General features: G+C 52.3%; 4 protein-coding genes across 4 annotated transcripts; 2 read left to right on the top strand and 2 right to left on the bottom strand.

The window, feature by feature from the left end:
• Positions 1 to 2,024: 2,024 nt before the first annotated feature.
• Positions 2,025 to 3,165, top strand: P168DRAFT_300886 (uncharacterized protein; the record flags this gene model as incomplete). The annotated part of the gene is made up of 2 exons (XM_024838478.1): positions 2,025 to 3,038; positions 3,103 to 3,165. The coding sequence occupies 2 exons, from the start codon at positions 2,025 to 2,027 to the stop codon at positions 3,163 to 3,165; spliced, it is 1,077 nt and encodes a 358-aa protein (XP_024696721.1).
• Positions 3,166 to 3,493: 328 nt separating this feature from the next.
• Positions 3,494 to 4,030, bottom strand: P168DRAFT_314251 (RNase H1/viroplasmin domain-containing protein; the record flags this gene model as incomplete). Its single annotated transcript, XM_024839761.1, has 2 exons — positions 3,494 to 3,746; positions 3,801 to 4,030. The coding sequence occupies 2 exons, from the start codon at positions 4,028 to 4,030 to the stop codon at positions 3,494 to 3,496; spliced, it is 483 nt and encodes a 160-aa protein (XP_024696720.1).
• A 604-nt stretch (positions 4,031 to 4,634) lies between these two features.
• P168DRAFT_323311 (uncharacterized protein) lies at positions 4,635 to 6,467 on the bottom strand. Its single transcript, XM_024840676.1, has 3 exons — positions 5,857 to 6,467; positions 5,628 to 5,783; positions 4,635 to 5,562 (listed from the first exon to the last, which is right to left on the bottom strand). The coding sequence occupies exons 1-3, from the start codon at positions 6,172 to 6,174 to the stop codon at positions 5,008 to 5,010; spliced, it is 1,029 nt and encodes a 342-aa protein (XP_024696719.1). The 5' UTR covers positions 6,175 to 6,467; the 3' UTR covers positions 4,635 to 5,007.
• A 1,666-nt stretch (positions 6,468 to 8,133) lies between these two features.
• On the top strand, positions 8,134 to 11,437 carry P168DRAFT_286279 (putative glutaminase). The gene is made up of 5 exons (XM_024836314.1): positions 8,134 to 8,879; positions 8,936 to 9,335; positions 9,400 to 10,390; positions 10,442 to 10,572; positions 10,624 to 11,437. Exons 1-5 carry the CDS (start codon positions 8,605 to 8,607, stop codon positions 11,329 to 11,331), a joined length of 2,505 nt encoding a protein of 834 aa, XP_024696718.1. The 5' UTR covers positions 8,134 to 8,604; the 3' UTR covers positions 11,332 to 11,437.
• Positions 11,438 to 11,466: the final 29 nt, after the last annotated feature.

The following is an 11,466-nucleotide window of genomic DNA, read 5'->3' as shown; positions in this document are numbered from 1 at the left end:
CACAGATGAGACTCGTAACGAACTTGACCTTCAGTGCAATAACATATCGTGATATAATAACGTGGCACGGCCAAACCAGAGTCAAAAAAAAAGAAAAGAAAAAAGAAAAAAAAACCGTTCAGACGAGGCTGATGCAGCATGCTGATCCTGGTAGATGCCCGATACTTGCTGGCACTCTGGATTTAAATCGATTCTGGATCCATACAAGCCAGGAAATCCAACCCTGAGATCAATACAAAAGGGCCGACATTGATTCTTCCTCTTCCGACTTCTGGCTTCTGACAATTACTCAGTCTATCTCGCCTGCTTTGTTACACTTCCTGGGACATTGAGTCAAATACAGCATTGATGTCTTTTGACCAAGCGGAGCCTGATCCTGATCCACCTTGGGTGGATTCTGGAATGGGCGGCCCGATGTTCAAAACGATTGACTGGGGCCTGCTGGAGCTCGTCCTTCAGGATCTTTGTGACATGAGTCAATTGCCAAACATCCTCCCTGGAAGCGCACTTCCCGAGCACCAGGCTTCTTAGAGCCATCCCTCGGAGGAACCGTCTTTCAGCATGGGTGACCGTGGATATCTTGAACCGGACACTATCGGTCAAAGACCTAACTCGGCGAGCGCAAACACCAGCCAGTCGTCTCTCTCCCCGCCGGTACAAGTTGGAAAATTGAGATTTCGCGAAGCAAAGATGCCCCCAGATGACTACTTTGTTTGTTCACCGACTACCTTCCTATACCACTGCCCCTCGCAGGAGTGCAATGACCGAAATGGATTTCGCCTGAGATGTGAACTGAAGTATGGTCCATGTCAAAGTTAGTTGCTCATCTACTAACCCTTGCCAGGAAGCATATGCGCACGCACTTCAAGCCTGTGGTGTGCTGGTGGTGTGAAGTCCGAGGTGCAGAGCAAAGGGACGTCTTGAAACATGCTCTAGTGAACCACCCGAGATCAGTAGGAGGAACAAGGAAGATCGACTGTCCACATTGTGAGAAAGCCTTCACACGACCTGACAATATGTCAAGGCATCTCAAGCGGGAACACGGCGGACCTGTTGGGGCAGGTTAGGTTCCGATTCATCACTTTGTACTGGAGACCAATGCTCAATTATCTGATACTACTCTGATTTTGGTTACGACCATACATTCGTAATGCAAAGGACATATCAAGGTAGTCACTCGAGATATCGTGACGTAAACCCAGATGGTTCGACCTTTATGTGTATCATATGGTTTAGGCATTACTGGACTCCAGAACTAAGACCATGAAATTTACGACAGCCACGATGGTAGCTGATCTTTTTTCTAGTAGTAAGAATATAAGGTAAAACATGGGCTTTGTGATTATAGAAATCCCGCTGGAGGCGAGCCACCTGGCTACACTTGGCTCTTCAGTCGCCCTCGATGTCTCTACATTATCACCTTGACATTCATACTTGACATCATCAGATGCTCATTATTCCCATCATATCTGCGTGGCATGGTCATTCGCATCAAAATCCAACTTCTCTGGTGTAGATCCAGTGGGGCTTGACACGAGAGATCGGCAATGCGGGAGGCTTACAATGTCGGAGGCCTACAATCTCTAGACATGTACAATGAGCCTGAGAATGCAGGAGGCATACAATATGCGAGGCGTACAATGCAGGAGGCTTACGATGCAGGAGGCTCACGATGCAGGAGGCCCACAAGACAAGAGGCCTATAATGCGGCAGGCCCACCAGGCGGGAGACTCACCATGCGAAGATCCACATTGCGGGGAAGCGTCTAATATCAGTATCCTCCAGCGACTGGTATGGAGACACTTGTGCACCACGATGATAATTACAACAGCAATGAGTGACCCGATGTATATGAGAAGAGACAACATGAGCTACAATGTAATTGGCAGAAGATGGTTCATGCCAGTCCCCATTACTATAAGAGCATGGCCATTTCGGAGCCAGTGCCCCCACCAAGCCTTGGGATCTATTTGATTCGTATTCCCTATCGTCTTAATACATCAATTGTAACAGCGAGAATGATTATGACTGCGTGGGTGATTCTCGTCGGAATCCTTTTGCGCTTATATTTCATATATTGTTGCCGAATCTCTCGCTGGCGTGACTCGAACACCCACGTGGGCGGTCCACGCTCGGAATCGAAAGTTGGAACAGAAAAGTTCAAGAAGTCCAACACACTCCGTTGTCGAGCGCTGGCAAATCAAAGGTTGTGTGCTGTGTTTGGCATCAGCAACGCTTTCACAAATGACAACCATGGCGAAGTGGAGCGCTTTATCCGGAACACAAGGAACCTTCTCAGGCTGAGCTCAGGGGACTGGGAGCAACTCTCATATGTGACCTGTGTTTCTGCACGGCGCACGTTAAACGTGAATGCATCCTCCCCATCAGGAGTTCCCTTGGTCAACCTTGTCCAGATCCTGACACTGAGAGTCGTACTCCTCGTGTTATTCGCGATGGAAGACGAGGCCATCGATACACCCGATGATAGCCTCGTGACGTTAGCCAGCGAAATCAATAAAGCATGGATGCAATCCAAAGACCCCTCGGAGGTGCGGCCGTTTGAGGAGAACATTTCCCTCCAGAAGTCGATCACAGCGATCTTCCCCAAGGCAGACCGTCTGCACGGTGCTGAAAACCCTCTCAACCTGATCCTCCCCGGGTTTGAAACCATGTGGAGGATCTCCCTACGGGTCTTTCTCGAGGTTGGATTCAAAACGGGTCTTCGCAATCCGCACTGGCGGGAAATGCTGGCTGCCTTTACGCGTCAGCCAACCAAGTCGGAATTCGAGCGGAGGAGCCACCGCGGTGTTTCGGCCGGCATGCTGATCCACGAGGCATTGCGTTTATATCCACCGACCAGGAGGATCTACCGTGCGGCTGACAGTGCCGAAAGCAGCAGCAACAAAGGGATGTTTGCCTTTGACGTGGAAGCCTCCCACCATGCAACCTCTGCGTGGGGCCCAACTGCGACAGAATTCAAACCGGAAAGATGGACGGGACTGACACTTCGACAACGATACGCCTTTCGCCCATTTGGAGTCAAACCATTCATCTGCCCTGCACAAAATGAATTTGGTCCACGGGCTATTGCGCTAATTGTAGGAGCCTTGTTTGTGGAGCTTGGGGATCAGTGGAGGCTTGCTCCAGAGGGGGATGGCATCTTAGACTTAGCATCCCCCAACAAACTGAACAACGAGCGGGCAGGATACAACGACTTACTTCTCCAGAAAACTGCCGAAAGGTGTCTTTACAACTGTTAGAGGTCGTTTCTAGTTCTACATCATTTGAGGATAATGTCGGTATGGAGGCTTTGGATACCCGGGCAATATGAGAGACTGAACGGCTGGCTGGCTTCAGGGAAACCAACGATCAATGATTTAGACCTCAATCTCCCTAACCTAATCAGTCATCTCTTCGTAGTCACCAGAACTGTAACCGATAGACCAGCCCAGTTGCAGCAAGGCCGACTGTGAGCTCGCCGACTGAACCGGCCTCACTTCTCGAGCCCGTCTTCGATGCTGAGATTCTCCAGCTTTGGAAGCCCATCAGAGTCTTTGCTCAAGAGGAACCCAGTGTCCATTTCCATATCCTTGGGCTTCCAGCCACTGTCCAGCGCAATTCTAATCTGTCTTCTCCACGTATCCGCGTAGGCATCTTTCCAAGCCGTAATGAACCTGTCTGCTTCCTCCCGGGTGGCGAAAACTTCATGACACGCAGACGTGCCTGTGGCGGCAGCATTCGCATCGCTAGGTCTCGTCAGAGCTCCCGCCTTGGATCCAAGCATCCAGAACACTACTTACCCCCAGTCCGTAAACACCCCCGAGCGCCTTCCCCCGGCAACCGCATAGTATTTGCGTTTGCGCGGGCCAGGCCTTTTGCCGTTCACCTCCATATCCATCACTTCCTCGAAGTGTCCGATGTTCCTGGACTGCATATCCTTTCGAGCTAGCTCGATGGTGTCGAATCGTCCGTGGTCCGCGCCTTTATAGCCCGTCACTCTCGGGTGGACCTGGCTCCTAAGAGATGCCATGTCCCGAATTAGCTTCGCCGATGTCGCCGGGCAGTATCTCACTTCAGTACCAGCAACGATATATCGTCGGCGTATCAACACGGCCTCGGTAAACTGAATAACAGGTCTCGCTTGTGCGGTCTTTTAGCACCATGGTTTGGACTATTCGAGCAACCTGTGGCTAGTCGGACGGGTGGAAAATAGAATTGGGTTGTGTACAACAGAGACTCTCCAGTTCTGAACAGCGTTGAGCGGGGGGTTGAGGTGAGAGGAGAGACGAGTACTTGCGATGTAGGAAGTCTGGATCTGCAAGCCAACAATAGCACGAACCTGCGCCACGTATTATGCCATATCTACGCATGTCGGGCATGATGAATCTCTTGGGCCACCATGCATGCGGCGCTTATGCATTCGGGATATTGGGTCTTACGTTTTAGACTCTAATTTTCATTTTACTTTTTTGGCTTTGGGTCCTCCTGAATTGTTATGATTACTCTGATTATTTATCATTCCCAGAGGGTAACGTGGGGTGGATATCATCGTTCGGACTATTGTCCATATAATGCCTTAATGATGTATACAGTAGCATGGTATGTTTTTTGCTCATCACGTAGTTAATCGTATACGAGACTATACTAGACTTTACTGTACATGCAACATTCACCGTCAATAACATAAGCCAAACAAACCATCACAAGCGGTATCATTGATGCTCCAAGCAGTGTATAGTATCTGAGAAACGCCAGATGCAAAATGAGTCATAGCCCTGGGATCGAGTTACGCCCTTCAGAGCCATATTAACCATGCCCCTCTCCACCTGTATCTGTAGGAGATTGGGTGGATTTGATCACAGTAGCAGAAATATCCCAGTAGCCAGGATGGTCGAACCGTGAGAAGCACACTCCAGCACGGCGGAGGCTAGGATCCGCACTGACGAGGATTCGTCCGAGGAGGCTGATATAAGGCCGTCGTTGTTGTGAATTGGTAGGTCAGCTGGTTCAGGCTGCTGGACTGCCGTGTTGATCGGCCGTGTTCATCAGTTTGAGTAAGCCGTCTACCGCGTCGCCGTCTCCATCACCTTCTCCCTTTTGGGGCGGTGTGCTCTGCTGTCTCTCCCCATCCTCTCGTGACTCCTCCGTCTGGTCCGGGTTGAGCCCTCTATCGACATGTCTCCTGCGTGACGCACTCGCCGGCGGACTGCTCAGCTGCATCGGCGAGTGGGCGCCCTGACGGGGATGGTGTTTCTGGGTGGGGGTCCGCAGGGGATCCGGGAGGTAGGCGGCACCGGCGGAGAGCGGAGGGGACGAGAGCCCGGGGTGGAGCTCCAGAGCCGGCTGGAGAGCTCGCGGGGGGGCGGCGGAAGAAGGTGTCGCTGTGTCATTCGACAGATGGGGGGTGAACTTGCGCTGGGTCGGGGTTTCCAGCAGGTCGGGGCGTGATAACCGGGGGTATTTGCGGCTGTGAGCTTCTAGTTCGGAGAGACGACGGTCGAATTGAGGGTCGTGGACGTGACGCATGGCATTTTGGATTCGGCTGCGGAGGAGGTTGGCTTTCTATTGGGTGTCAGTTAGGTTTCCTCATTTGGGCTATTTTTTTGGGTGGGGGGAGGGGATCTCACCTGTTGGATAAATGATTTGCGCGTGCTGGGGTCTTCGGGAACGGTGGTCTCTGGGCTGACTGGTTCTGCCAACTCTGTGGTTTGACTGGAGGATTGTTCTTGTTGTGGTTGTGACGTTTCGGGGTTCAACGCGTCCGGGCGTGGTTCTTGGGAGAGCTGCTCGATCATAATTAGCACCCATTCAGACAAGTAGCACGCCTGAAGATTTCCGTGCGGACTCTGGTCTTACCTGAATGTCCTCTGGCACCGTGGATAGTGTTTGGGTTCCGGTCTGAGAGGCATGTCCCCGCGGGGCCTCTTTGCGGGGCGACAACACGCCATGTTTGTTGACGCGGGTTTGGTCGTGGTCCACCTGGTCAATTGACCGTTTCTGACCCGCGAAGGACGGCGAAGGAAGGAGTTTTCGTGGCGAGGTTGTCAATTGGGATTTGACAGGCGAGGCGGATGCGTGTCGGTGGTGTGCCGGAGACAGACACGCGTTGGGGGTCTTTTCGCCGAGAATCCGTCTGCCCTCTTTGACGGGGCTGGGGGAGAAGGTGTGATACATTCCGGAGGATGGGAGAATTGACGGATGGATGGAGGGGAGGGAGGAGGAAGAGGGTATTGGAGCTATGTCGTGAGTAAATCAACACGACCCCCGGTTATAACTGAGTCGGTCGAGTATATGGTGATTGGAGCTTGGTTGGAGTAGAAGAGCGAGACCAAGGGATAAAGGTAGTGGAAGTGACAGGGAACAATTAATGCTGGGTCGACGAGAGAGACCAGGTAGCTGAACGAGTGAGAATCTACCGAGACAAAGTCGACGAGGAAAGAAAAACACCAGCCGGAGAGAAGTGGGAGAAGAAACGAGGGTGGACGAGCGCGTGGGATGTCGCGTGTCGAGAGTATCTCGCGCTATCCGGGTGCCGCTATAACTTAACCAGCACGCTAACTTACCTTACCTGGTACCTGTACCTTGTCCGGTACCGGTACCGGTATGGATACTGCCGCGCCCGTACCGGACGGTAATTCAGGCACCATTTTCACGCTTTTCTACCATAGATCGTTTGTTTGTTTTTGATGTCTTGTTGTTATGCAGGGAGGGTTCTATGGTGGTCAGAATGACTGCTTGTCTATTTTCTGGCTCATCCATCTCAATCCTTGCATCTCAGCCACTCCACCAAAATATTGGATCGGCATTTGGTCGGGCTTTATATGACTGACATTCAACATATCGTCCTCAACACCACCGGTGATCCAGGAAAGCCAGGCATATGAGCATACTAAATGTGTTTTCAGAGAGATACAGATGACTATGATCTTCTTAGGTACACACGGATTTCTGAGTCGTCCTTTGATCACCGAAACCCTCGAGCCCTCCGTGTCAAGGCCGCAAGATAACGTTTGATCTGGAGCTTGAGATTCCCAAAGTACAAGCAATGCCACATCCGCTTCACGACCCTCGCAATCAAATGCCTCCTGCCGTCGAAGCTTTTCCCTAGTATCGGAAAAGATCGAAGCCTGCGCAAGGATCTAGATGGATTGATAATTTATGGTCAACTAGGACCTTCGTCGCTCACTCGGGCTGTTTATAAGGTTGGGCTATTGGAACCATACAAGGGTCTTGTCGTCGCGCTCGTGGACTCGTTGTCTTTAAGGATTAAGATCCGTGATGAGATAGACGATTTTAATCAGACGTACGTCCTGTTCTCTCTGGTTTGCCAGTGTCGCTAATTCGCGACTTTAGTTAGGGATAGAGCGCAACATTTTCTCACTACAATGCCCCTTGCCGAGGCGATAATGAAAATGATAATGTAGTTAGACATCGCGATAGGTTCTTTTGAACTGTTAGAATGTTCTGCGGTTACCTCTGGAGATCGTTGTCTCCCAGCAAGCGCACTTGGAAGTCTCTGCCATCTTGAGAATGCTGAATAGTATTTTGGACGCTCCATTGAAAGAGTTAGCGCAAGTGGTTATTATAGAAAGACAAATTGTTGATGATGCCTGCCAGTGGCTTCTCAAGCCATGGACGCGTGGAATTGGTAGTCATTGTCAAACCATCGAGATGTGGAAGGAATGAGATCTCGCCAGAAAGGCACCGCATTCAAAACAACACTCCAGAGACTGGTTAGCATGTATGACGATGACACGGCGTCTACTTCCTTTAGTCAGATACCCCGGGGATTTCAACAGATGCGGATTTCTATAAATCTAAGGGAAGAGATTATGACGTCATATTGGACTGGGCTATATATTGGTTTCATGGAATGTTGGGAGCTTCAAGAAGACAGAGTTTGTTTGCAAGGCAGTCGTATTGTGGCTCACCCGGTCCGAAAATACAAGGAGAGCACTCGGAGACTTGAAAGCCCGCGCATACAGGCGGCTTGGGGCGAGGACAAGGGTTTGAATGATTCTGGAGGGGGCATCCAGGAACAGTTGCGCGGTGACATAGGGATGTCGTAGCAGAATAAATACGCCGGTATTTTCTGATCATAGAACTGTAGTGAATTATTCCTTAATTCTTTATTTATTGATTCTATGGAACTTTCTATCTACTCACTAAATCATTCTATCTATTGATTTACCAAACTATCTCTATTTGTTTATTGCTCTATTTATCCCATAATCAAACCGCAACCGGCCAGCTTTCCCCGCATTTCATCCTGCAATCATCGCGCTCCATTCCAGACTTCATCCTCGTCACTGGTCGGTCGATGTCTCTGTGACCCCTCAGAAAGCAAGCCCAGCATCCCCACCCGCTTTGGGAGTGGAGGTGAGTCGATCATTGCTCTTTGCCTCGCCATTGCATCACCCCATCCATCCATGGCCATTCCGTCAGCAGCGCCTCGTTATTGACCGACCTTCTCGACTCTCTCCAGTCAACTCTTCTCCTCTTCACTTCCTTTTTTCCCTGGAAAATATCCCATCTCTCTACCAAATTATACCTTTGATCTAGAAAACCATCCCCCGGCTGATCGAGTTACACCGCCAGCCTGCAATGCGCCCGTCCCTTGCGGTCCTGGCAACCGCTGCCCTCCAGGCAGTGGTTACAACGGCCTCCACCCTAACTCCGCCTGTGCTCCCCTTGACCGTGAGAAATCCTTACTTGAGCATCTGGTTTGGTGGCGGGGCTCGCGATGCCCCCTGGTCGAGATGGCCCATGTTCTACACGGGAGAGGAGGTTGGCCTCTCTCTTCTGGCGCAGGTCCCCAGCACAGGGGCCGTCTACCCGCTGCTGGGCAAGCCGCAAGACTCTTTGTCGCACGAGGATGGGTCAGTCTGGTGTGAAATTTGCAAAATTCCCGGGATCGTACTGACACGCTGACCAGGGCCCCGCCGGTGAAATTCCCAACCTATCTCGGTGCCAACTACGACGCGTCCACGACCAACTTTACTTACCGCATTGATGCCTCGTCGACCCCGCTCGACATTACTGTTTCCTTCCTCTCCCCCATCACCCCGACGTCGACTCTGCGGCAGTCCATTCCGGCGTCCTACGTGACCGTCCATGTTCACGGCGATGTGGAGGTCAACGTGTATATGGATGTGAACGGGCGCTGGGTCAGCGGTGACGCAGGAAGTCACATCAACTGGCAGTATGATAGCCTGCGCTCGCAGGACAACAAACCCGCCCTGCAGAGATGGAAGTTCCAGCGACAGAATGAATTGCTGCTCTCGGAGATCCGGGACCGCGCCGAATGGGGCAGTCTCCACTTCACGGGACCCGCTGTGTGTATCCCTGGGACGATTGGTGGTATGTGGAATTGAGTCACCGTGGCTAACTTCATTACAGGACGTCCGATTTCAATCCGGAGGCGCCGTGGACGTGAGACGCGCGTTTGCATCCCAGGGAGGCCTGGGGAATACCGATGACCGTCGCTTCCGGCCCATCAGGGATCGAGAGCCGGTCTTTGCCTTTTCCAAGAACTTCACCCCCGGCAAATCCAACAGCGTCACCTTTACCATCGCCCTGATCCAAGATCCCGTGGTGCAGTATGCGTCCTCGCGAGGATTGACGATGATGCGGCCGCTGTGGCAGTCCTGGTTCTCCAGCGTCGAGGCCCTGCTGGACTTCCACTATCATGATTTCGTCGATGCGGGAATCCTTGCGTCCGACTACTCCGACAGGCTGGCCGCGGATGCCTATAAGTCCGGTGCGCATGACTACGTCGATATCGTCGCTCTGACAGCCCGCCAAGTAATGGGCGCAACCACCTTCTCCGGCACCCCAGAAGACCCGATCCTGTTCCTCAAGGAGATCTCCTCCAACGGCAACTTCCAGACCATCGACGTCATCTTCCCGGCGTTCCCCTTCTTCCTCTATACGAACCCGCGATGGTTGGCCTATCTTCTGGAGCCATTGATCGAGCACATGCTCAGTGGCCAGTATCCCAACACCTACGCGATGCATGATCTGGGAACACACTTCCCCAATGCCACGGGTCATCCCGATGGGAAGGACGAATACATGCCTGTGGAGGAATGCGGCAACATTCTCATCATGGGTCTGGCCATCGTGAACTCGCTCCGTTACTCGGACGATGCGGCCGCATCGTCCTTCTGGTCGGCACAGGGTGCTGCGGCACCGGAATCTGATGGAAAACCCGGATACTTCCCTCTGAACAGCTTCCAAGCTCTGTCAGGAATCGACAAGCAGGATGCCAAGTGGGGTGGCGGTGCCCAAGGCCATCGCGAAGCCGAGCAGTGGGTCCAGCGCAGCTACAGGCTTTGGACTCAATGGACGGGATATTTGGTGGATTACTCTCTGGAACCCGCGAACCAGCGTACGTACCCGTTTTCAGGATAAGGAAAGGAATAGAAGCTGACCAGACTAGTATCCACCGATGACTTTGCTGGCTGGTTGGCCTTGCAGACCAACCTGGCCCTGAAAGGCATTGTTGGTATTCACGCAATGAGCAAGCTGGCCGAGGTGGCGGGCCATCCCGAAGACGCCGCATACTACAAGGTTCGTCGTTTCCGCAAAAGCTCTAGTTCGAATTGTACTAACAGGTAGCAGAATGTCTCGGAAACCTACATCGCCAAATGGGAAGAGTACGGAATGTCCCGCGATAAGTCTCACGCAAAGCTAGCCTACGACTGGTACGGCTCATGGACAACAATCTACAACCTCTACGCCGACGCACAGCTCTGCTTCCACCTTGAAGGGACGGATCTCGACCCTCAGTTTTCCCCCGATTCCCCCCAGACATCCGAGAAGAAGACCGGGTTCGTCCCCCGTCACATCTACCAGAGACAGTCAATCTGGTACCACTACGTGCGCCAGAAGTACGGCGTGCCCCTCGACAGCCGCCACATGTACACCAAGACGGACTGGGAATTCTTCGCCATGGCCGTAGCCAGCAAGGACACCCGGAGCGAGATTCTGGAGTCCGTCGCGCAGTGGGTGAACGAGACCATCACCGACCGCCCCTTCACAGACCTCCACAACACAGAGGGCAAGGGTGGGTTCCTCGGTCCGAACTTCTTCGCCCGCCCGGTTATCGGCGGGCACTTTGCTTTCCTGGCTCTGGAGCGTGCCTGTGGCGGGCATGCCATGGACGGTCTGGCGTTCCTTGACCAGGACGTCAACGTTCAGGACGATGGTCTGGGCACTGCGGAGACGTTGGCTGAATGGGCTGCGACGGCTGCTAAGGCGGTTGGGGAGTTGGCGGGTGGCCATTACTTTGACGATGATGAGTTTGGTTGGGGAAGTGGGGAGCTGTGAGGATTTGGCTATCATACTGGAATATGTCTGTCAAGATACGTGTAGTCTTGCTATAGTAAGGTCAAATCTACGATTGGATAACAAGACAGATAACTTGATTATTGCCTATCATGTCTTGAAAGTAGCACGTAGTAA

This window comes from Aspergillus campestris (assembly GCF_002847485.1).
Source record: "Aspergillus campestris IBT 28561 chromosome Unknown P168scaffold_1, whole genome shotgun sequence".
Classification (NCBI taxonomy): Eukaryota; Fungi; Ascomycota; class Eurotiomycetes; order Eurotiales; family Aspergillaceae; genus Aspergillus; species Aspergillus campestris.
The sequence above is the reverse complement of the archived record's forward strand: the minus strand, read 5'-3'. Positions and strand labels throughout refer to the sequence as shown.